Genomic DNA, 26,540 nt, shown 5'->3' with positions numbered 1-26,540 from the left:
AAGGGAAGAGGTTAGGTGAGGATTAGTCAGATAGGATTAGTCAATCACTAGAGCTCCCTCTAGTGATTGATCTACAAATCTCTATATTTAATATAAGAACATAAAATATGAGAAAGTAAAAACTGCAATAATATCTAAAAGTATGTGCTTTCCAGAAATGGTCCCTAAATTCCCTTGAATTACTTCTATCTGCATACTGTATATGTGGATATATATTAGATCTAAAAAATGTCCCTGGAGAATGTACTGTCTAAGCCACATGCGTCAAACTCAAGGCCCGGGGCCGAATCCGGCCCACCAGGCCATTTCCTAGACTTCTACTTTCAAGATCTAGGTATTAAGTTATTACTAAAACCAGTGATAAATCGAATGCATAGGCAATTATGATAAAGATTAGATACATTTATATAGTCTTACAGATACCTTTGAGGGCAACCATAACCATAAATATGTGGCCTTCTGGCTGACTTTTTGTAGTGGGTTTTAATTACACTGATGTGTGCTTTTACTTACCGAGTTTGCCGTATTCCGTGCGGTTTTAGTAGTGGTTTTTGTAGTGTTTTTTTCTTTTCTGCAAAACTCAGGCTCTTCAACTTTTTGCAGCTGGATCATCTGCAAACAGCCTTCTGCATCTATCTGAAAAAACTGGGAAATTAAGAAAATGGTTAATTTCTCTTGAAATTTCTTCATGGATTTTCTAGTATTATAGGAAAGGACTACACTATCCAAATCTTGCCGCCTCAACCTCCATAATATTTCCAAAATTCGCCCCCTTTTAACAAATGAGACCGCAAATCTTCTAATTCACTCCCTTGTAATATCTCACCTCGACTACTGTAACTCCCTCCTTGTTGGCCTAACACTTAACAGTATATCTCCCTTCAGTTTATGAACGCTGCTGCCAGACTGATCCACCCTACCAACCGATCAGTGTCCTCCACCCCCTTCTGCCAATCGCTCTACTTGCCCAATGAATAAAATTCAGAATACTTACAATAACCTACAAAGCCATCTACAACTCTGCTCCAACCTACATCACCCCCCTCATCTCAAAATATCATCCAAACCGCCCTCCAAAAGACCTCCTGCTCTCCAGTCACTTCCGTGCGTGCTTGCCTCCAGGATTTTTCCAGGGTGTCTCTCATCCTTTGGAACTCCCTACCCCGATCCTCTTATCTCCTACTCTATCTACCTTTAGGCGATCCTTGAAAACTCATCTCTTCAAAGAAGCCCACTCCACCTCGATAGAACTGTCCTTTCACTTCTTCCATTAAATTATCAAGAACAGTTATTACCTTTTGTATCACTTGCCCCTCCCACTAGATTGTCAGCTCTCATGAGCAGGGCCCTCCTAACCCTCCAGTATTAAAATTGTATTGCTAACTATATTGTCACCCTCAATTTTTTAAAGCGCTGTGCAAACTGTTGGCGCTATATAAATTCTGTATAGCACCATTTGAGACGTCTTCCGAGTATCAAGAGCTTATTGTAGCAGGGTTTATATAAATGGGATATACATTTTAGTTTTGGGTGGAGTGGGGAAAAGGTTAAACCTTCTGTCTCGATTTGGTCTTTGTGTCCACTGTCACGAGGATGGAAAGTGATGGGAAACCCAAAATTTTACAGTAGTCACCGAACAGAAGGTGAGGGGAATCTTCCAATATGAATACCTGTTGAACAGAGGATTTTCCCCATGCTTTGGAGAGATCTGCTTTATGTACTGTTCACTATAAATTAAAAAAATTATAATAATAAATAAATTAAAAAAATAAAACGTAAAGAAAAAAAAAGGTAAAAAGCATGAAATGAAACACAAAAACATTAAAAAGATAACCTCCAAACACATACCTGAATGAGAAGGGTGAAAATTGGAGTGCTGGTTATGGTTACACAACTCAGCTTCCTATTCATCTCATCAGCTGTAAAAGAGAAAAAAAAAAACAACTCAAATTGTATATGTTAAGAAAAATTAAAAACATGAAAAACAAAAACGTATGCAGTACACCTTTGCAATACATTTGCATTCCCAGTGTCGTATCTCTTTAAAAACTCTGCAAGTACAAAAAAATACCAGCTGATCTGCCAGAAATGCACTGCTCAAGTCACATTGTGGACAGACAACACACAGCATTTTGTTTACTGAGCGGTGTCAGCCCTGCCCAGTGTCTTTAGATTAACTTTTCAACCACTTCTACTCTCAGATCACCAGATCATGAAGGATAATTATTCTGTAAGTCTAGGATCAGAACTAGATGAGATCTTTGAGATAACACAGAAGTGTGGAGAGGATACAGACTAGGTCTGACAAAATCAGTGTATTTTTTTGCACTTGTCAAACAGATATAACAAAAGGCTTTCAATGGTATTTTAGACCAAAAGGGAGCAAATAAAAGAAGTTCACTGTTCACCATTATGTACACATCATGAAAAATTAAATTACTCAAACAACACATTAGTATGTAAACTGATAACAGAACATAAACCCAATTAATTTCTAAAATTCAACAAGCTTTTCAGTGAACTAAAAAACACTTACTGTTTATGGGTCCCCTATAATAGTCGGGCATGTGTGGAAAATTATTAAGAGTTAAAGCTGACCTCTACCCCTTTGACTAAAAATCACATCAGAATACAGCTCTGCATGCTCATATGAAATCATCTTACATTCATTAGCTAAACAAACATATTTTTATTTTACTTGCAATTTCTTGTTTTCCACGTCCTGCTGCACAAATGATGTAATTGTGCCCAAGCGTTGCATCCTGGGAAGGTTACATCAGCAGAGCATTACTGGAAAATCTCATCTGTAATCACATGAGACCCCCGGGAAATACATTTTTCTCCCCTGAAATGATGTACATGGTCACATGTGACTAGGACATGTGCCAGAGTTCCAAAAATTTAAGGGAGATCTAGTAAACTGCCCTTAGTTAAAATGGCCACTGTCAGAAGACTGGGGAAGAAAGGAAAAATAAGATACACAAAAAATAAAAAGCCGACAATTATCTAGAAGTATCTGTTTGTATGTTGTCATTACTAAACATTTCTAAAATCAGGGCTCTGCTCCTTGATGTAACGGTTGGGGTGGGCCAGATAACAAGAACGTCAGCCCCTAATAACTAGAGAACAGTTTAAATTCAAACCACAGTACATGCACAACCTATAGAAATGAAGGAAGTAGAAAGGATTTTTTTGGAAACAAAATGACAAACCATATAAGGAAAGCAGCTTCCCAGATGCACTACTGAAGCTGTGCACGAGCCTTCAGATAGGATCTTGACAATTATGTACAATAAAGTCAGCATTTGATGGCTTACCCCGAGTTCTTCCTGTAAAACGCTTCTCACGGCAGGTTGACAGTGGAAGAAACACATTTCCTATCCACCGTGCCACAGCACAGAGCAGCTTCCGATCTACTGATGCTCTGTACAGACGTGTCACAGCCAACTGTGACAAAGACCTTCTGGAGTCCTGCTGATCGGTGTCTGAACCTGGAACGCGCTTACTCTGCCTAAATCTCTGGATCTAACAAGCAAGAGAGAGGACAAAAAAAGTTTAGGCATATAAAAGAAGCTTTTTCAGTTTTGGATAGGAGTCGCAAATGGTTATTAGGTATGTAACCCATTTGGGAAATTCTCTTCACTTTCTGTCTCAAATACACAACAGGAAGTAAAATTAGATCTATCCAAGGCAATAAGGAATTCCTGCACAGACTGCTGTCACTAACATTTTCCCTTTAGGAAAACTTCCTCTCATCTGCCCCTGTAACAATTGTTAAATTCTGGATTTCCCATCACTTTCTGTTACCATGGTTACCAGGACAAACAAAGAGGGTAGATATCTGCAATGGGGGCACAGACAATAAAAACCTGGCAGAGATTATAACCCTTTTCTACTCCATCCAAAATTAGCAAAATGTTTAGGTGCACTTTAAGCAACTAACAGCACTGAAAAACTTTCAACACGACAGACATAAGCTGTGGCACAGAATGAAATATGCAATCTGGCAATCTGTTGCCTTTGTTCTCCTGGTTCTTACCAATGGCTTGTAAAATAGCAGAGAGACCTACATATGGGTACACCATGACACATCTGCCATCCATGTGACTGCAGTTCTGCCGTCAAATGTGCAGCAAAAAAAAAACAAAAACAAAAATGCCCTTTTCTAGTTTCTTAAACACTAGAAACCCAAAATGTTTCTGGTACTGAAGACATTCCTAAACAGGTATATTACCCCTCAATCACACAGCTTCAGAATATATTAGTTCCTAGGTTCCCCGCGCTTACGAGTGGGAAACTGTCAACATTTTTAAAGAAGCAATAATGCCTGTTTACATACAAGCAATCCGGTGGCTATTGGATCACTTGTATGAGATACCGATCGGCGTGCCCTATCTCCCCCGCTCCCCCACAGTCCCCTTCCCCTCCGCTGGTCCTGAGCTCCGCTATCCCTGGTGATACCCGGGACCACCACAGCGGTTCTGTGACAGGGGATCAGAGGGAGGTCAGTACACGATCTCCCTCTGATCAGAGTACAAGTACTCGCCCAAATACTCGGTATCGGCGCTGATACTAGTATCGGTGCATCCCTACCCTGGTGTGACCTGCACGCAGCCTTGGTGAGACCCAAATGCATCCCTGGTGAGATTTGCATGCATCCCTGGTGATACCCAAACGCAGCCTTGGTGATATCTGCACAGAGCTCTGGTGAGACCGAAACACAACCCTGGTGAAATCTGCATGCATCGCTGGTGAGATCTGCACGCAGCCCTGGTGAGACCCAAACACATCCCTGGTGAGATCTGCACACACCTCAGTATAAATGCTGAATAATCATAAATTGATGGGATCTGTAGTTCTCTATAGCCAGTTTCGATTGCCGTGTAATCAATAATTATACAGCAATAGAGAATGGCTAGAAGACTACAGAAGACCCTGCGGCCCAGGGTCCAGGGAGCCCCACTGACTACAAAACTCAGCAATCCCAGAGTGCTGGTTGCCAATCTCCATTGCTGAATAATCATGGATTGCTGAGATTTGTAGTCTTCTATAGCAGGTTGCCATTCTCTATTGCTGAATAATCATGGATTGCTGAGATTTGTAGTCTTCTATAGCAGGTTGCCATTCTCTATTGCTGAATAATCATGGATTGCTGAGATTTGTAGTCTTCTATAGCAGGTTGCCATTCTCTATTGCTGAATAATCATGGATTGCTGAGATTTGTAGTCTTCTATAGCAGGTTGCCATTCTCTATTGCTGTATAATCATGGATTGATGGGATCGGTAGCCCACTATTGCTGGTTGGCCTTCTCCATTGCTGAATAATCATGGAATGAGTTACAGTTCTTCATAACTATTAGGAAACTGCCCTAAAATCATTAGTCTGTATTGTTTTAGAAAAAATGTCACATGTCCCTTTAAGAAAAAAGTATCGGTAATTGGTATCAGCAAGTACCAGTGGCGGAACTACCGCCGTTGCGGCCAGTGCGGGAGCACTTAAGGCTTCCCCGCTACGCTAATAGCGTATCTTTTCAGAAGCTGCACACAGCGCATATATGAGGGTAGCATGCAGTAGATATATGCAAAAAGTTGAAGAAGAAAAAAAACCCTGCTTTAACACGGTTTAAACTAGGGATGCACCGATATCGGCCGAAAATGGCACTTTTGGCATAATGCCGAAAGAGCCATGTTTCGGCCGATACATCGGCGCATCCCAGGTTTCTTTTCTCCCCGCTGGGCGCTGTTACTGCTTTTAACAGCAGGCGATTGCTGTGTAACTTACAAATGATCTGGTGTCTGAACAGCCGCCGGATCGTTTGTACCGTGTGGTACCCCCGCAACGGCCACTGGGTCGGTGGGTCTCCCCGCAATGATCAGAGAGAGATTCAGCCTCTGATCTCTCCTCCGATCACTGGAAGCGGAAGTGCTGTGTATTATATCACTTCTGGTGTAACTGTACACAGTCTCCGGCTCTCAGAGCCAGGACAAGAAGTTGGGAAAGCAGATCCAGTTCACTGGTTGCCACAGCTTTGTGATCACTGCGATTACCTATTGCTGTGATCACAGTGCTTATACCCCTAATTTGCTGTTGAGGGTCTGCTTCAGACCCTGAGGGACCCAGCAACAGCATTAACTCAAAGAGCGCTGGTCTCTCCACAGAATAGCGCTCATGGTAGCGCATGACGGGATTATTCCGTCATGGGTCTTTAAGGAACTAAAAGACTGACGGAATAATCCTGTTAAGCAGATGCTTCCCTTTTTTCGCTAATGGTCTGCAGTTACAATGCAGACTGCAGAAACTGTCATGTAAAAAAGTTTGTACACCCCCCCATAAATTGTTGCGTTTTTTAACCTAACTGAACAGGCAAACATCAGCTCAATGCCTACAGATGAAGGTGATATTCTTGAACAAATGACACATAAAACTGATGTGGTGCATTCATTCTCAAAAACGAAATGAACGAAAAAGAACATTGTCATGTATAAAAGCAAGTACACCCCTATATTTACCACCACTTTAAATTCAGGATTCAAATTAGAAACCACTCTTCCAAATTAGGTGCCAATCATCAGAAACCTCCCCAGGGGCATATAGGTGGAACCTGTCTTATTCAAACCTCCAATATCTAGTCTGGTGTTCTTTGTTATTGACATGTGTGGCGTGATCATGCCAAAATCAAATCAAAAGAGCTATCTAAGGCCCTCAGAAAGAAAATTGTAAAAGGTCTAGAAGTCTGGAATGTGATTTAAAAAGGATCACAAAATTATTTGAAATTAGTCATTGCACTATAAGACCCATTGATGCTAAAAGAGGTCCTCAAAAACCCCACCAATTAATCTTGGGATGTGCAGGTAACTCTTGCAACAGTTCATGTCTAAAGTGCATGCATCTACAATTAGAAAGAGATTGCACAAATTTAACTTGAATGCAAAGTGTGTCAGGAAAAAGTTTTTGCTATCTAAAAAGAACATTGAAACAAGACTACTGTTTAAAACTGAACATTTAGGCAAAGAACATGTCGGAAGACATGAGCAAAGAGAGTTGTCACAGTAGTACCTGTTTTGTGCATACTAAAGACAGCACTTCAATCACCTTATGCACATTGTGAAGCATGCAACTATGATGTCCGCAGTTTATCAAAGTGTACTTGATGAGAATGTAAGACCATCAAAAATGGCAAATGCATATTTCAACACAATAGGATTTGAAGCACAAATGTGTAAAGAAATGTTTCATATTGTGGGGTTGATTGCAAACAGACAGTTCTTGAAAAAACACACACAATCATTTCAATGTCTATGTAGGAATGGACCTGTGATGACAGTTTTCAAAGCACTGGGTAAAGCAGGTGGTTTTGTAAGTTTGCTTTGTTTTCTTGGATACATAAATATAAAGGGTTTTCTAAGTACATTCATTTCATCCTTAACTCTTGACAGGTTTTACAACACAGCATGGTATCTAATATCAGATTTGAGTGTTTTCTTAGCCCTCATTCACACGGGTAACGGCCGGCCCGTACAGATCTGTGCTGCGTGCACTGCCGTATCGGGCAGCTCCCGGGAAGGACAGGTGCTGCGTGTGATTTGTATGCAGCAGCCTGTCCGTCTCTATGGCAGTATGCGGCTGTACGCCGCCCTACACTCACCTGACCTGCACGTCCGTACGGGTGTCCCTGCTCGGATGCAGACAGGATCCATCCCGTCAGCGTACGAGTACAGACACCCGCACGGACGTGCAGGTCGGGTGAGCGTAGGGCGGTGTACTCCAAAAGAGAAGGACAGGCTGCTGCGTATAATCACACGCAGTACCTGTTCTTCCTGGGAGCTGCCCGATACGGCCGTGCACGCAGCACGGATCTGTACGGGCTGGCAGTTACCCGTGTGAACGAAGGCTAAGGCAACATTTGCAGACCTTAGGAAGACTTTTGCAAAGGAACACAATCTTACAGGACAACAAACCTGGTAAAAGTAATGGAGGGGGCAGTCTAACAAATATAGGAGTAAAAAAAAAAAAAAAAAATCAAAGTTTCTGTTAAGAGTCCCACCTGTTTCCTTTCATTTTCTCTTGTGTTCCTCATAAGAATCTTGAGAATATCTTCTTCCCGAATCTGCAGAATTTCACGACTATTCTCTTCTGCCTGAGTGAAAAATGCTACCATTATATAATGCTCATCCAGAAAAGTGAAGAACATACATGTCTACTTTATTAAAAGGGAAACTACTGTACATTGGGGTATCCTCAATTCTATTTTAATGTTATATAGTTTTTCTAATGATTTTAATAAAATCTTCCTTTAACAAATACATATTTATTACAGGGTGAACCCTTACGTTTAATCTGCAAAGAATACTAGGTTTTTTACTAAGGCAGTCCAGTGCTACCTGCATGCATTTTGGCATAGCTAACCAATTCTGTACACAGATTGCAGTCAGGGGAGCAGTAAAGAGCAATGAGTATTGCACTGCTAAGAAGAATGACAGCATGAGGATTCAACAAGCAAAATGCCTCCCTGCACACACATAAGGATGCTGGCTTACAGTTCAGCAGAGTGTGTGCCACTACCCCACCTCCCTTATTCCTTGGACCTCACAAGTGAAGCCCATCCTGAGCTTTTTACCTGCTATACCAAAAGTACCTTCCCCACCCAACCATCAGATTACAAACGCAGGTACCTCAGTGTGCATTAGTGAGTTATTGTACAATGTGGTTCACTGCAGCACAGATGCACTGGTAAGGTGTGTTGGGGAGTCATTAAGAATGAAGAATGTGTAGCGCACCTTACCACAGTGCATTGGGGTAAATGGGCCGTAAATTTACATCACTGTGATTCAGCATAGCTTCAAAAGCCCAACATATACTTTTGGAGATGAGGCTAAATTTTGCCTAATAATGTACTAAAGCTATAGGTGCTGGGGACTTCAGCACTGTTTGTATCAGGCAGTGCCTCCGATATTATCCACGGTGGTGGTAGTTAATAGTACCGACACTGAGTGCAAGTGCCTCATTCCAGAAAATCCCTCTGGCAGCTACCAATTAGTAACAGAACAACCTTTACTGACAGTGCCTTTACTTACAACACACTACAAAGCAGTTAATCATTCCTTCATCACGCAAGTAACAACAAAGCTAGTAAAAGACACAGCTGTTTTAGGTATTGCTTTACTCAATGCTTTGAGGGTAGGGATGCCACTCCATAGTATGCACTACTTCCTAATCTAGACTGCTAATCAGTTTTTATTACATGCTCCACTGAAGCTGAACTTCGCTGTAGATAGCAGGGTTATGGGAGTGTGTGTATACTTAAAAAAACAAACAAACCATATATGCTCTTTAAGAGACAATCTTGCTTTGTTCTAGCCATACCTCTTTTAGGAAGTCCTCAACTGTCTCCGTAACTGTGTCGCTGGTTGGAGGATAGGCAATACCCTTCAAAATGGTGTTGAACTGAAAAGTGACATTTCTGCTCTTTCGTTTCTTAGTTCTAGGTGGCTTGGTGTTACGTGAAGCAGTGTAGACAAGGAGGCTCTTATCCTGCAAACCAAGGCTCCTTTTCCTGGGGATCCACAAATCCAAATCGGGAATGGACTTAACCAAATTGGAGATCTCTGCTCCTCCAAATTCATCCATCAGCTCCATGGCTTCATCATCACTCTCGCTGCTGCTACTGCTGCTGCTGCTGCTGATAAAGCTGCTTTCGCTGCTACTGCTGGCGCTGCTCATTTCTTCCTCACTGTCCTTTTTTATTTTTGTCGTCATCTCCTTTGGGGGCTTTTGTGATGTCTTTAGTTTTGGTGGCATTTCTGGTGTCATCTGTTTTAGTCTCAGCCTCCTTCTCTGTAGAAGTTAAAGTTTATCAGCTAACACAAAAACTTCAAGCACAAGTAGAAATAGTGAAACAAATTTAAGCACATCGAAATCCAAGAACAAAAATGTTTATATACTTCAGCTTACCAGTTCATATACGTGGATTAGTTGGGTTTTTTTAGGCATCTTGCCAATAACACAATTCCAGTCCTAAAGTCACAATGGTTACTCATTCAACTGCATCTGTGGAGGAGCACTGTTGTCACCATAGGACAGGACTACAGAACACCACCTCCTCTCTTTAATAACATATGGAGTGTTTTTTTGTAGTCCAAAGAGATAGCTGGCAACAATGATGACTAACAACAGTAAGTAGAAGCAGAGATCACAGAAAATTTATAGCCCACAAGATTTCTGGCAGGATCAACTGGTATTTTTTTTTGCAGTTAGTGACAGAGATATATAAAACACTTCCAATGGTATAATTTAAGAGGCCAAAAGCGAGAAAATAAGGCTGGGTTCACACCTAGGCGTTTTTCCGCGCTTTCGTACTTGCGGAAAAACGCTCAAACAGGGAAATGCCATTATTTTCAATGTGCATGGTTCCCATCTGGGCGGTTTTCCGTGAGTACGAACGTGCGGGAAACCGCCCTACGCCCAAAGAAGTACATGTACTTCTTTGGGGCGTTTTGGTCGGACGGTTCCATTGGGATACAGCCCAAGTATCCCTCGGAAACGCGCGGTTTTCGCGCGTCTTTTTTTACCGCGAATCGCGGTTAAAAAAACGCACGAAAAACGTGCATATTCAATCCGCCAAGGTGTGAACTAAGAGAGGATTATAGTTGTTAGGCGGGCCACAGACTGCTCTATTTTTCTCATTCACCCCATGGGCTGAATGAAAAAAAAAAATAGAGCAGATACCTCCATCAACGCTACAAGTGCATTGATCAAGGAATCCCTGCTGTTCCTTTCCTATTCTGACAGCGGCCACCAGCCCCTGTAAGAATACCCAAACAGAACCGTCAGCTCATTGGCTGCTGGCTCTGTTAGTTTGAACATTTTCTTACTGGCTCCTTCGATCAGCTGATTGAGAGATGCCGGCTGAATGGATACATTTTTGGACAAAAAGTATTGATATAGATCAAATCCAAATAACATGCAGCAATACATTAATTAAAACAAATGAAACAGGACATTAAAAAAAAAAAAATAACTTCACAGGCCCAAACCATGCAGGTGTTATGCTGTAATATATCCTTCCCATATTTTGGTGAATAATTCAAGATGTTGGTTAATTTCTCAGTATTGAAGATCTAATTCATTTTATTCTTCATAATTTCAAAACCGATGGTGCTTTTTATTCTGTGATTTTTCAGTAGTTCTCTTAGCGGATATAGAAATGTAAGGAGTACATTCAAAACAATGCCTCCATGCAATCACATTGTTCAGGTATTTTAGTATATGTCCTGCCGAAGCGAGGACTTGTTCAGGTATTTTGACAACCAGTGGGGCTGACTAGCAAGGTACTGAAGCTTGGCCCAGTGGGAGATTCCTCCATCCACACAGTTTAGCGTAGCTGAAAGAATCTATTGCACTTTTTCCATCTGAATATAGAAAATCTGCAGATAATCTATAGGTGTATGGCCAGGTTAACAAAGGAAGACAGACCAGTATAATCCTTAAAAGTGTAGGTGTTTCTTTTAGAGAAATTGCAAAGAAAGCCAAGGAATCAGTGAGTAGTTTCCTACACCTTTAAAAAGGCACTTGTAAACTGGAGGAAATTCTGGCAGACCCAAAGCCACAACAGAATCAGAAGACAAGTTTCTGAGAGTCAACAGCTTGCGTGACAGGTGACTCCCAGGACAACAGCTTCAAGCACAGCTTAACACTGATTGAAGTAAGGGTTTCTGGAGAGAGATATCGTAGACCATGCGTAAAATTGTATTAAATTTATTATACATAAAATTCCTTGTAGTAAAAGCATTGATTTTTCATGATAGCTCATAAAACTCATAAATAGCATTCTTACATATACAAGTTCATTGTCATAGAAGCATTTCTTAGTTATAGTAGCTGGTGCAATTCATTAATAACATTATTAAATACCTACAAGAAGGCAATATTCCAATTTAGACCAACATGATTCATCCCTCGTCCTTGGCTAGCCCAACATACATACATACATTCATTTGATAGATTTCTGACGCCCATCGGCCATGATATGCTCAAATGATAAATTCATTGGTGTGTTCTTCAAACTGTATTCAATATTTCTTTCCAACATGATTCGTTCCCTATGCGTTTCGCCCTCTGGGCTTCATCAGGGGAATTGACTGTCTATCAAAGGGAGGTAAGTTATTTCCGTTATATATAGTTACATAGTTACATAGTATTTGAGGTTGAAGATGACACACTCAGAGATCATGGATAAGGAGGGCCAAGAATGGTCACGTCATATTCAAACAAATACATTGTAATCTGCACACTGCTATACACTAGGTCTAAAAATCAGTAACCTCAGCTGATATTATGCTATATATATTTTCCTCCTAGATCACTGCTCCGAATGGCGACACGATTGGCTCTCTTAATTGCCCAGGACATCCCTCCCCTAAAGGCCCCGGGGTCCCTGTGGAGATGATGGACGATATGTGATGGGAAGGCCTAACCTAGCCACCCATCCCTTGTCTGTCCCCACTGCACTTATCCATCTCCAGGCACTCAATACAGGTGAGTGCCAGATGCCCGCTCAGAGAGAGGAGGGAGGGAGGGAGGAGGAGAGAGAGGGGGGATATCCGCACATGGGATTAATCCCAGGGATGCGTTTCCCCATCCACTACACATGATATATAACGGAAATAACTTACCTCCCTTTGATAGACAGTCAATTCCCCTGATGAAGCCCAGAGGGCAAAACGCGTAGGGAACGAATCATGTTGGAAAGAAATATTGAATACAGTTTGAAGAACACACCAATGAATTTATCATTTGAGCATATCATGGCCGATGGGCGTCAGAAGTCTATCAAATGAATGTATGTATGTATGTTGGGCTAGCCAAGGACGAGGGATGAATCATGTTGGTCTAAATTGGAATATTGCCTTCTTGTAGGTATTTAATAATGTTATTAATGAATTGCACCAGCTACTATAACTAAGAAATGCTTCTATGACAATTAACTTGTATATGTAAGAATGCTATTTATGAGCTATCATGAAAAAATCAATGCTTTTACTACAAGGAATTTTATGTATAATAAATTTAATACAATTTTACGCATGGTCTACGATATCTCTCTCCAGAAACCCTTTCCTCCACGTTTTTTCTCATGTATTACTTACTAGGGGGAGAGATTTATGAAAGGAGCCAGGGTGGAGGTGACCCACAAAACTTTCTTCTTTCTACTGATTGAAGTAAGCAAGTCTCAGTTTCAACCGTGAAAAGAAGACTTTGAGCTACAGGTGTGACATGTTGAGTGGGAGTAAGAATGGCAAAATAAGAAAAAAAGAGGCTTGCCTGGGCCATGCAGCACCGCCATTGGAGTACTGAAGACTGGAAGCTGGTCTTTTGAACCGATTAATCAAAATGTGAGATCTATGGTTCATCACACAGGCTTTTTGGTGAAAGGATGGTTCCTCGGTGTGCAACACCAACTGTCAAACATGGAGGAGGAAGCATGATGGCCTAAGGGCCATTTTGCTGGATCAAGAGACGGCGACTTGCACAGAGAGACTGACATCCTGAATCCAAACTAATACCACAGTATTTTGCAACACCATGCAATACCCTCCGTTGTACACCTAGTTGGTCAGGGGTTCATCCCACGGCAAGATAATGACCCAAAACATACCTTCAGCCTGTGTCAGAGCTACCTTAAAGAAAAAAGAACAAGATGGCAGGCTTCAAATCATGGAATGGCCAACACCACCTCCAGACTTAAACCCCATCAAGCTGGCTTGGGATGAACTGGACGGTGATGGGGAAAGCAAAGCAACCTACAAGTGCAACGCATTTATGGGAACTCCTGTAACAGTGTTGGGAAGAACTTTGCGAACAATATTTGATTTCCATTGTAGAAAGAATGCCACGAGTGTGTTTCTGGCTGTTATATGTACAAAAAGTGGCTACTTTGAGGAGTCAGGAATTTAGATTTCATTTTGTTAAAAAAAACCTTTCCATGGTTCTTGGTATCGTTTTAAACAGTGGGCGATTGCTGTTCAGATATAAGCGATGTGGTGGCTATATATAGCCACCGGATCGCTTGTGTGGTGCGGCGGAATGTGCGCCGCCCCCCCCCCAGCTACCCTGGGCTGTGCTGTCCCCTGTGCCGGTCTCTGCTGACTGATCGGCCACTGAGCTCTCCTCCGATCACTGGACTGGAATTTTTGAAGTCCCCCGCCCCCCCAATACAACGCAAACCCGGGTGCAAAAAAAGACAAAAATGGCCACAAACATGTTACATATCGTCGCGAATGTCGGAGTGAAAGCAGTAATTTTAGGGCCATCAATCACTGCTAACACTAAACTGATGAGCTGTAAAAGCTTTTAAAAGCACCGCCTATTGGAAATTTTGGGTATTGTAGTTTTACATGCGAACGCAATTTTTAGGCATGACATGTTTGCTATGTATTTACCTGGCGTGACCCCATTTTTTATATTTTACAAAAAAATTGGGTATTATATTCGGTTTCTGTGCAATAAATTACATTTTAGTGTATTTTATCCTAAAAATACTGGTTTGATAAACATTTGCACAAATACCATGCGACATAAAAAAAAAAAACTAGCATTTTTTTATTCTACAGGGCCTCTGCTTTCAGAAAATATATAATTGCTTACGGGTTTTAAGCTGTGTTCTAGGCAAACATTCAGATTTGGCTGATGAATGGTGTATAGGTGAAGCCTTTATTAAGACCACGTGGTGTGCCAATATTTAAATCTGAAAATCCATTTAGATTCCGTTTGTAGTAAGATCTTGTCCAGTCCATGGACCCTCTTTACCGATCCCTGCACTGGCTTCCAATAGCGCAACGTATAAAATTAGAAATACTAACAACATACAAAGTTATTCACAACTCTGCCCCTTGCTACATCTCCAATCTTGTCTCAAAATATCACCCAAAATGTCCTCTCCTTCCAAAATCTCCTGCTGTCTAGCTCCTTCAACAGCTCCCCCCATGCTTGCCTCCTGGACTTTTCCAGAGCCTCTCATATCCTCTGGAACTCCCTACCACAACCTATTCAGCTATCTCCTACTCTGTCTGCCTTTTGGCTTTCCCTGAAAACTCACCTCTTCAGGGAAGCCTATTTCACTTCCTCTTAAAAAATTGTACATCTACTCCTTTAATCAGCCCTCAGTTATTACCTTCTGTACCACTTGCCCCTGCTTGTAAATTGTAAGCTCTCACGAGCAGGGTCCTTTTGTGTGGTATTGTATTATAATTGTACTGTCTCCCTATGTGTTGTACACCGATCAGCCATAACATTATGACCACACGCTAAATATTTAGTAGGTCCCACTTTTGCCACCAAAACAGCCCTGACCCGTCGAGTCATGGACTCCAGTAGACCTCTGAAGGTATTTTGTGGTATCTGGCACCAAGCCATCAGTAACAGATCCTTTAAGTTCTGTAAGTTGTGAGATGGGGCCTCCATGTATAAGACTTGTTTTCCTAGCACACCCAACAGATGCTCGATTGGATCGAGATCTGGAAAATTTGGAGGCCAAATCACACTAAAACTTGTTGTTGTGTTCTACAAACCATTCTTGAACCATTTTTGACGTTTTGGCAGGGGGCATTACCCTGCTGAAAGAGGTCACTGCCATCAAGAAACACCATTTCCATGAAGGGGTGTACGTACCTGGTCAGCAACAATCTTTAGGTAGGTGGTACATGTAAAAAAAGTAACATCCACATGAATAACAGGACCCAAGGTTTCCCAGCAGAACATTGCCCAAAGCATCACACTGCCTCTGCCGGCTTGCTTCCTTCCCATAATGCATCCTGGTGCTATCTCTTCCTCAGGTAAATGACGCACACGGCCATCCACATGATGTAAAAGAAAACGTGATTCATCAGGCCAGGTCCACCTTCTTCTATTGCTCCGTGGTCCAGTTCTGATGCTCACATGCCCATTGTAGGGGCTTTTTGTGGTGGACAGGAGTCAGCATTGGAACCTTGACCGGTCTGCCGCTATGCAGCCCCATACAAGAAGATGGTGTGCGATACTTTCTTGGATGAAACTGATAGATATATATACAGTATATCTATATCTACATATATTTTCTCAACAACAAACCAAAATCTAAACCACACAGAGTATTCCAGCCAGCGTTACAAATACAGGAGGGAAGAAGAAGCTGACCACTGAGGAACAAAACATTCTCATACCGTGAAGTAGCCTGTTATATGCTTCCATTTGCTGAGGCACTGTGATCCAGTCCGGTGAGGCAGCTCCTTGCTCACTTGTGCCCAATGACCTGCAAGCAGGAAAAAAAATACCCAAATAAAAAGGAACATAATATCATCAGTCTAGAAGTTACAAATCACTCTCAGTAAGTGCAGATGACGGTAGAAACCACTGTTCATCAGAACTGAATTATACCTGGTTTGTTATGTAGTGCACACAAGAGAAGGATGTTTCCACACATGCTTGCTTTTTCCTGCTACAAACCTAAATCTTTCTGGAGCAGAACAAGCCTTCTTTCAAGCATTGCCTCCACAAACAAAAGGGATACACTGTACAAGTAAATAATGATTTATCTGACACATTTAAGGGATTTACAACATTTAACCGTGTCCTACAGTGCAAGTGTAAATTTGCAGAAAACACGCATAAGGTCGGCATCTTAAGGGAGAGAAACTCACCAACACCATATTTTGATGTAAGTTCAAGAAGTTTCTCCTTCTCTTCCAGGCTCCATTTACCCTTCTTAACATCCTTGTGAAGGCCTTTGAGGTACCTGCAGGATCAAAAATAAAGCAATTTCAATGGCAATGCCAGGAAAGCTGTAATGTCCACTGCCTGCATAGAAACCATTCTTATTTCATGTGCTTCCATTAATTGCTTTTATCAGGTTTACCCCATGCTATATGGCTGCTTTTGCCTGGAGAGTGAAACTGCTGCAATTTCTCTACATGTCACTGCTATTTACATTGTATTGGTTCCCCACCCAGGCCCCAATAGTGCACATTGTTTTCACATAACCAGGTAAGGGGCACAGTTGTATTAATTAGATACAATATATATCAAAGTATCTCTGGCTAAAACTTTTGTTAAGGAAACATATACCGAGGAAAAACTAGACATAGATGATCTGGTCCCAAAAATGCTACTTGTCTGACTGTCTCTGGCTTCAAATATTGTCACCAAGGCAGAACAAACATGCAGCTGGTGACATCAGCACTCCTGATGTATGGGCTTGTTTTAGGCCAGTAACATATGGATCAGCATGACAGTTGGGTATTAAGAGAAAGGTCAGCAATGACAGCTTGTGTACACAACTTAACATAACCTTCCTTAAAATGCATTCAGTGGTGGCAGCAGCTGGACTAAATGAAGATGAATTGTCTTGACGTGGATAAACACTAACTGAATAAAGAAAAAGAGATCACCACTGGAGGCTAACTGCCATACATAACATGTGGAGAATGCAGGGAACCAATACACATTGAGGGGAATTTATCAAAACTGGAGCAGACAAAATTTGAAGCAGCTGTGCATAGCAACCAATCATCATCATCATCATCATCATCTCGCTTTCATTTTCAAATCTCAACTGAACAAACTGAACAGAGAAGCTGATTGGTTGCCCTGGGCAACTGCTGCTGATTTTTTCTGCTCCAGTTTTGATAACTTCCCCTCAGTGACTTCTATACATGTTCAGAGGAACTCTTGAAACTATTATAAATATGATATACTATTAATCACTGACTCTGTCTCACCTCTCTCGGCACTGAACATCACTCCTTCCTGGAACCTCAAACCGAATTTTATACCAATCCTTTTCACCATGTTTAGCCACTGCTTTTAACAACATCTGAATTGGGGCAAAAAGAAAATGAAAAAAAGACCTTTACACTCTCAGCATTAATGTTCTGTTATTAAAAGAAAACTACTACTTCTGCAAATACAAGCACAAATGCAACCAATCAATGAACATGTAATGCTACCCAGCATGCACCAAAACTGTGCTAAAAATCAGAAACTTGGCTTGCTTTGTCATAATTGGAGTTCTCTGTAATCCACTAAAGCCAGAATCCAGACAGCTCCTTACATGATGACTAGGAGTGTACTAACAGAATCCTGTGCAGTGTAACATCCTTTTTCCACTTTCTGAATCACTAGTCACATTCAAACTTCCAAGGCAGGTTGGAATCCTGTTAGTAGATATATTTAATCTGTCATTGCTGTCACCAGATATAGAATGTTAAAACTACAAAGAAAACCCTCAAGTTTACCCTCCTTGAAATCACAGGATAGGGCTTTCCCAGACTTGTTATCTGCTACTCATGTGATTGGCTCTCTAGCTCTGCAAGAAGTCTGCACTAAACTTCTGGCATCTCAACAATGTTGTTAAATGTTTACTGCATTGAAAGTTTTTTTTATCTTTATCTTTTTGGAGAAACTTGCAAATACAGTATAAAGTGAGGACATTATTTATGTGTTTTTCAGTGAACTCTGAATTACCACTAATTTAGGTATAGAGTTTGAAATCCCTTCACTCCATGAAACCTTCAGAAGGTGCCGTCACCTCATTCCTCGCTGGTGCTCTACTTTAGAGATGAGAGTAATATGGCTGACGTATGATTGAGGCACTCACCTCATCTTCCTCTTTGCTCCATGGACCTTTCCTCAAACTGGGATCCAGGCACTTTGTCCATCGATATAGAAGCTGCAAACCATCTCGACCCTCCATAAAATAATAAACTAGAAAAAAAAAGAAAAAAAAAACTTATAAATAAATATATTTAATGTCAGTCCTCCCCCCTTCCTTTTCACATCAGTTCCTCCTTCAAAATAGGAAACTTGCCTGCACCATGGAAAGACATGGCACTGTGTAAAAATTTAGAGACACTTCTGAGGAAGCCAAAAGGCACCCTGTTTGAAACAGGCTGACTTAAAGAGCTGATGCATGACCAGGCTTCTCTTATCTTGGAGAGAGATTCCTTTCAGCAGGAGGCAAATTATTTATATGCAAACATGGCTGCCCTCAGTTGACAGGACACAAGGCATTTGACACTCACTTTTGTTATAAGGGATGTGTTCCCCAACCCTCATTCGCTGGACAAAATGCGTCAACATCTCATCTTCCTCCTTGGTGAACTCACTCCGTTTGAAGCCTTTGTTAGTAGACTGGAACATCTGAAGACACTGGAACGCTGTACGGTTGGTCTGTAGACAGAAAAGCATGAACCACCAGAGAGAGATTTACTCATCTGGTCAACACCAATATTTCAGTTATGAATGAGAGTTGGAGGACCGAGTTACCCACTGGCTTTGTATATCTTAATGGGACTACATGGCTGAGATCATCCTATGTCTGTTTTAAGTGATTCATGATTCTGCATCTGCCTAGGACTAAAACATCTTTTAGATTATTACATAACCTTTAAAGCCAAAATGTCAGCCACTTGAAACTTTCAAAAGTAAAAACCCTGCTTAAGAAAACATACCACAAAAATACCACCACTGCAACTACGTTCATAAGCCAGAAAATCATATTTTGTGCGCCCTCTGCAGGTTTCTCTTTGTTCCTGCGGCACTGACAGCTGCTATCCTCACATTCAATGAGAATGTCCTTACTGGCCACTTTTCGCATTTTCACTGAATAGAGGAATGATAGTAATCAAGGCTTAGCCGAGTCAGTCAGACAAAGAGGGTTTTACAGCTAATAAAGGCAATAACAGCCATCTTGCAACATTAGCTTTTAGGCAGGTCTTTTACGTAAAGGTTCAAAATGACTGACCGTTTTACTTTAATAGGCTCATATGTCATAACGATTGAGTTTTGTTTGTTTGCTGAGCTCAACTGTGGGAAAAAAAAATACAGATTCCAGTAACAATCTGAGCGGCTATATTTTCGCCTGTAATTGCTGAGCACTAACCCCCAATTCCTGCGCGATCGCCTGCCAGTCAACAAAGTTGTGATCTGTTGCGATCTCCTTTAGTTTTTCAATCTCTTCTTCTGTCCAGTCCTCTTTGTTGACGTGCGGGTGCTCATAATTCTGCCACATTCTGCACAGCCGATCTGAGGTGTGAACTTCTTCAAACTGGATGAGGGATATTGGGTGCAGAAACAGAAAATTCTTACATAACATAACTTAAAGCGGACCTTCACACTCACAAATCAAATTCTACCAATGCATCCCTCTATGCATGATGAAGAATAACAATAATAATAATAATAATAATATTATAGACATGTCAGGTGTAGAAATTATGTGATTTTAAAATACTTACACTTGCAGAGCATTCACTTCCTGCTTTCAAAGGGCAAAATGACTTCAGTTTGTCAAAGCAATGCACACTGGCATCGCCTTGTCATCAGCAGAGCATTGCTGGTAAATCTCATCAGTAATCTCACGAGATCTCAGGGAAAGGCATTTTCCTCCCCTGAGATGATGTGCATGGTCACATGTCCTAGTCACATGTCTAGTGACATGTGCCATAAATCCAGGAAGCAAAAGGAGAGCTAGTAATCTGCCCTTAGTGAACATGGCTACTGCCAGAAGACTGGGGAAGAAAAGAGAAATAAGGTATGCACAGAATACAAAGCCTGCAATTATATAGAAGTATGTGTACACTGTCATTACTAAACATTTCTAAAAGGTGTGTTTGTTGTTATTTTAAATATATGGGTAAAGGTCAGCTTTAAAGTGAACCTATCGTTAAACTGAATTAACTACTCTGACAAAACTTCCTAAAAGCCTCTCCTTTTGTCTCAACACCTTGGGGCAGAGGGAGACCCCAAAATTGGAGCTCTGTGATAATCAGCCAGTGCAATGCAGACAATGCATATGACCGCTTCAGAGACTTGTAATGAGGTGGGAGTATGGTGATATTGAATACTAGGGTTCTAAAGTTAGGGAACACAATGGGACAGCCAAGAGAAGATTGCAGGGGAAAAACAGGAAATAGGCAAACATTTGGTCATGATCGCTACTAAAAAGGAAAATCAGTGTTCAGAATAGCTGATCCTTCCATTCTGCAGAGATCACCCAAACAAAGTTGTATAAGGAGGTTGAATAACTCTGGAAGAGAATGTTGCTTAACCATCTGAATGCAATGAACCATTCATACCAGCCATTTAATCAAAGCAGTGTATATATCAGTCTTACAGTGAGACACACCTGTTTAACCCCTTCGTGACGGGAGACGTACAGTGTACGTCTTGTCACTTTGTGCCTATATGACTGGCCACGTACACTGTACGTGACGAGTTATATCAGGCTTTGTAATGCCGGTATTTGCTGATTCTCAGCATTTAACAGTCATTCATTAATGTCTCAGTATTGAGGCATTAATTAATGAAATAATTAAGCTTTTTGTAAAAGCTTCTTCCTTTCATTAATGAAAGAATGAAGCCGTTACATGCAAATAGAGGACCGCAATTTGCGATCCCGTATTTGACAGCTCAAAATAGCAGAGAGGCAGCAGTGACTCACCTCACCTCTCTGCTATTTGTTTTGACAGCTCGAGAGCTCGATGTTTGGATACATTTCACTGAAAGGATAAAATGTATCTTTTCAGTGAAATGTATCATTTCTGATCGTCTAGGCACGATCAAAGAGCTTTTAGTGAGATCTGAATCTGACTAAAGTCAGGATCAGTCTCTAAGGTTATTATTAGCTGTTCCTAAGTTTGGATCAGCCTAATAGCCAAAAATAAAATAAAAAAGTTAATTTATCAAGCTGTCATAGTGATTGCTTGATATAAACTGACAAGAAAAAAAAAAGTTTTTTTATTTTATTTTTATTTTTTTTACAAAGTGTAAAAAAATTAAAATAAAGTGTAAAACAAAATTAGGAAAATATAAATTATATATAAATATATTTTTTATACTATAATTAATATAAAAAAATTCTAAAAAAAAAAAAAATAATCAAAACTTGTGAAAAAAGTGTTTTCTTCTAGTTTTTTTCCTCATTTTTTTTATTTTATTCAAACTAAGTGAGGGGTTAGGTACACATATGTGATATAATTATATAGCCCTATCTGTCCTCTAAAAAACAATATATAATATGTGTGGGTACATTTAGTAAGAAAGTATATTACTGCTGTGGAAGAATCACACAGCAAAAATGTAAAAAATGTGTCAGTCATTTATGAACAGAACCTGAAAACTAGCTCAGTCATGAATGGGGTTAAAAGCTTCTGTTTTTGGATCATGTGAGGAACACGCACAATCCATGCAGATAGCACTTCAGTGAGAAAGACCCAGAATGCCAGTGATCCCAGACTGCAGTGCTGAACACTGTAACATAGCATTACAGTCCTATCCTATATCCTTTACACACACACATACATTTTTCTAAGCACTTTAACAGCATTCTAATTTACACCAGCTACACCGCAGGTCCACAGTCCGCTATATGCAATATGTGTACTATTGTTAAATTATATTTTCTACATAACTGGCTCAAAAATTTAATAGACCGCTCACAGTGCTCATTTACAGATAAAGTTTGCAACACCCAAACATTGGTAAATTGAAGAATACTTACATTGATGTTGGCTATTTTATCCCAATCATGGGCATCATGTCTCTGTCCCAGCAAGGCATCCTCCTGAAGTTGGCTAAATATGATCAAACAAAACATTGTAAATAAAAAAACAGTAAACTGGAGAATTAAAGCTCAACGCCAGGCAACGTTTTTAAAAAAAAATCTTTGATTCTCACGTTAAAGCTAAACTCCAGATATAGACATTTATATATACTTACATTGGTCCAGCTTGGCACAATGTAAGTATTAGGTATATATAAATTATCCCTGATGGGGCCATGGAGACCCTCTAAAACATTGTAGTAGCCAGCGACCTTACAGTGATCTGTTTGGTCCTGTGCTGCTGCTGTGCTGAGCAACTTCCCCCTCCATTGATAACACACAGCAGGTCACTCGCTTGGCACAGTGGCCATTTTGCAAGTGCCCAGTATTCTTCTCAATGCATACAAGGGTTCTCTGATGACAACATTACTGCCCCTTCTCCAATCAGAGAATGCCTAATATCTCTAAAGAAAAATACTAGGCATTCGCTGAATGGCCTCTGTTCCAACCCACTGTGTTTTGACAGAGGAGGGGAAGTCGCTCAGCATATTTGCTGTAGGACACTGTGGGGTCAATTCCCTAAACGTTTTCTCATGAGATAAAATGATCATGTGACCTTTTTATAATGAAATATCACGAGATAAAAACAAAAGTAAATTCATTAAAAATATCTGAAACAAATAAAGCAAAAACTGAACAAGGAGATACATATATCACATGAAATACATTCAATTCACCAAAAAAAAAAAGTATGAGGTAATCATCACCTGGCTGAGGCAGTCGGTCAGCCTGTGTGAAAGTGTTCAAAACCTCCGAATTGAGGCAATAGAAGTATTTGAGAAAACATTGCTGGAATATAAATTCACCCAAAAGGAGAATACAGAACAGAATGTCATCCTAAAGGCAGGAATGGGACCAAATAAAAAGTGTTTTATATGCCTTGGCTTGTTTTTAATGTTATGGGTGCAAATTACTGCAAACATGTGCCTTTTTTTGACCATATAAAAAAATAAAGGATGAAAAAAAAAACCATACATTTTGCAATCTCATTCAGCAAATAACCCATAGATTTTAGTGAATTGTATACTCAAGAGTTAAATAACTTGAGTTATTTACCTCAAAGTTTCATGAGGTATTTAGCGTTAGTGAATTGAGCCCTGTAGTATCTGTGGCAACTACAATGTTTTACAGGATCACCTTGCCCTGCCAGGGGTGATTTATATATACTTGCATAGTGCCAATCTGGACCCATGCAAGTATATTAAAATTTCTCTAGTTGGAGTTCAGCTTCTACATACTTCTACCATTCTGCATGGTCACTCTTTATGCCCTGATGATGTAATGCTCCCTTGGATGGAGATAGGTTGAGATGGATTTCAGCTGCGGAACTAGGCAGGAATTGTTTTAGGGTATGGCAATCAGGTTATGACCCCAGGCGTCTCTCTCAGACTTAACAGAGAGTGAGGGGTTTAACGCATCATCTGCCACGAAGAATAGGTTTAAGGTTGTGACCCTGTCCCTGTTATTGCAGTCATAACAGGAAGGGATACATATGCATCAACCTATAGAGGGATAAATGTATGAATATAGCAATCCCAGGAGTGAGGGACCTAGAGGGGTTCCAGGAGGTACTAAGGTACAGACAACGTTACATGCAGGCAACAGCAGTCACTTTAGTATATAGCCCGGATAACAGCAAAGTCTTATGGTGGAATGCCTTTCCCCCACAGGGGTGAGTACTTGCGGTTTAAGTGTTGGCGCTTGGAGGTCCTAGGAGCTGGAATGGTGGTGATGGCTGTTGAGTGGCCAGAGATCCTGTCTGCTGCTGTGTAGGGAGGCTCCTGGGGTCTGAGGGGCATCTGACCCAATAGTGGAACGCTCGTACAGCATTCATCTTTTACTTTTATCGCCGTGAACGCGGAAGTGGAGTCGCGGAGCGTGACGTCACTTCCGCGAACCACGGTGGAGAGCAAGGAAACTCCCCTTCTAGGAAGGAGACGCCCTACGTGACGCGGCCGATGCGTTCCACACTGGGACGCAGACGGCTCGTGAACGGTAAGAACATTACAGATGAAGAGACCCTGCGTGGTCTCGAAACGCTGGCTCTTAGACGTCTGTGTGACGTCTATGTCCAATAAATGGACATGTTGAATTATTCTACTGAGTGCTGGTGATTCCTCTTCCTACAGCTTCTACATCCAACATTTTTTTTTTTACTTCAGAAGCTTTCTAAGCCTTGCTGAGTGCTTCTGATTTTTACATTGGGGAGCCTGCACTTTCAGCTCCTTGCTGCATCGGAACAGGGTCTAAAAACGACACTGTTTCCGGAGTTGTGCCTCTGTCTTTGACTCCAGTGCAAAATATAAAATAAAAACTGGAACAAGAAATATTAAAACTGCAGCAGGAAAAAAAAACAAAGGGGAAAAAAACAACTGGCAATAAGGAAGGCCAGCAATGTATCTTATAGAAAAAAATACCTGTACATATCTCTACGCCACTATAATAGAACGACAATCAAACACATTTTACTTAAGTTTTAAATTAGGCAATGTAGTGGTCTATTGTTCCATCGGGTCTTCCCTGCTGTCAGAAAGCCCACTGGAGACATTCCCAATATACAGTGCTGTGAGCCAGGTGACAAGAAAAGGAAGATTCAGTGGTGGTGATTAAGCATGGAACGTTGTGTCCTGATCCAAGGAATGCTCCTTGGGTGGAAATGCTGGCCAAGTGCAATGTCATTTTCCAAACCAATGTATTGGTGATATGGGGATAATCTGCTGAATCAGGCATATGAACCTTTAGTTGTTCTTCACAAAAATAAAAAAATAGTAATAAATTCTTACTTGATCTCGTCTATTTCTCGCTCAGCTTCATGAATCTGCTTTGTTAAAATTTTCTTCTCAATGTCGCTTTTGGTGTTCTGGTGCTTCTGCTGGAGATATTCCACCCTGCAGAGAGACATTCCCAGTTAATACTTACAAGGAATCTATTTTAATTTACAAAAGCATACCAGTTGCTTAAAACAAATAAAACATTCAATATCTGGCACTGGAAAATCGTATACAACGCCAAACATGACCTGAGAACATGTAATACAGGGGTACAGGGTCAAGGGAAGTAGCAGTAGCAATGATCTTAAAGAGGAACTCAAGGCAAAGATCTACTGAATACAACATTGAAACAGTATATATAAAACATTTTACCTCACAAAGTACATTTAATTCTGTCCGGCTGGTACTGTAATTTTCACAGTATTGGCATGTTGGTGACCTCATTTTTTTCCATTGCAGTTACAGAGAACCTATCACAATAACAACATAGAAGCTGCCACAGATCACATGTGTTCAAAGGCACAAGCCCCACTACTCTAAAGCTGGCCATACATTGTTATATTTTCTTCGTTCAACATGCAGGCTAAACAAAGAAAATATAACAGATTCCTCCATCAATGCTTACGAGCTGGTTTAATTGTATTCTGACAGCAGCCAGCACCTGCTGGTTGGCTGCAAGCTCCATTCGGCCGAAGATTTTCCGCCTGGCTCCTTTGAACTTCTGATCGAGGGATGCCAGGCCGAAGGGTGCCGACACCCACTGTGCAAATTCTGCCTGGTTTCATCAAGAACCAGATGAAATTTGCCTAGTCAATGGCCAGCTTAATCATTATACGTTAATGCTTAGTAAGTCACTGATTGTTTTCATTTGAACAATACAGATTGCTCAACGACCTGTCCCCAGGATTCTGCAATGCATTGGGGCATAACTGGCTGGCAATGATGGCTCTCCTTCACTCAGAAGTAAAGGTTTACAGAGGATTATAGGAATCTTATGATGTCAAGCTAAAATGCAGGTAATTATAACAACCGAACAAAACAAAAGGTTATAATTAGAGGTGCACCAAAATGGAAATGTCAAAACCGAAAAAAAAATTATTTAAATTTTTGTAATATTTTATTTTTGATAAACTTT

The 26,540-nt window shown here is 40.8% G+C and overlaps 1 protein-coding gene across 1 annotated transcript in view; it reads right to left on the bottom strand.

Moving 5' to 3' along the window:
• SNAPC4 (small nuclear RNA activating complex polypeptide 4) overlaps window positions 1-26,540 on the bottom strand; it is a 72,674-nt gene that overhangs the window by 43,043 nt on the left and 3,091 nt on the right. The window contains exons 5-18 of the mRNA XM_018564063.1: window positions 25,418-25,522; window positions 22,533-22,605; window positions 19,914-20,078; window positions 19,054-19,201; window positions 18,630-18,736; window positions 17,752-17,846; window positions 16,675-16,769; window positions 16,198-16,286; window positions 9,365-9,835; window positions 8,046-8,138; window positions 3,318-3,525; window positions 2,179-2,194; window positions 1,849-1,903; window positions 514-645 (exon numbers count right to left, since the gene is read on the bottom strand). Of these exons, the coding sequence (XP_018419565.1) occupies window positions 514-645; window positions 1,849-1,903; window positions 2,179-2,194; window positions 3,318-3,525; window positions 8,046-8,138; window positions 9,365-9,835; window positions 16,198-16,286; window positions 16,675-16,769; window positions 17,752-17,846; window positions 18,630-18,736; window positions 19,054-19,201; window positions 19,914-20,078; window positions 22,533-22,605; window positions 25,418-25,522 (1,852 nt within the window). The remainder of the gene's footprint in view (window positions 1-513; window positions 646-1,848; window positions 1,904-2,178; window positions 2,195-3,317; window positions 3,526-8,045; window positions 8,139-9,364; window positions 9,836-16,197; window positions 16,287-16,674; window positions 16,770-17,751; window positions 17,847-18,629; window positions 18,737-19,053; window positions 19,202-19,913; window positions 20,079-22,532; window positions 22,606-25,417; window positions 25,523-26,540) is intronic.

This window comes from Nanorana parkeri, unplaced genomic scaffold (genome assembly GCF_000935625.1).
Source record: "Nanorana parkeri isolate BGI_ZX_2015 unplaced genomic scaffold, ASM93562v1 scaffold719, whole genome shotgun sequence".
NCBI lineage: Eukaryota > Metazoa > Chordata > Amphibia > Anura > Dicroglossidae > Nanorana > Nanorana parkeri.
Note: the sequence above shows the minus strand (reverse complement) of the source record. Positions and strands in the feature narration are given on the sequence as shown.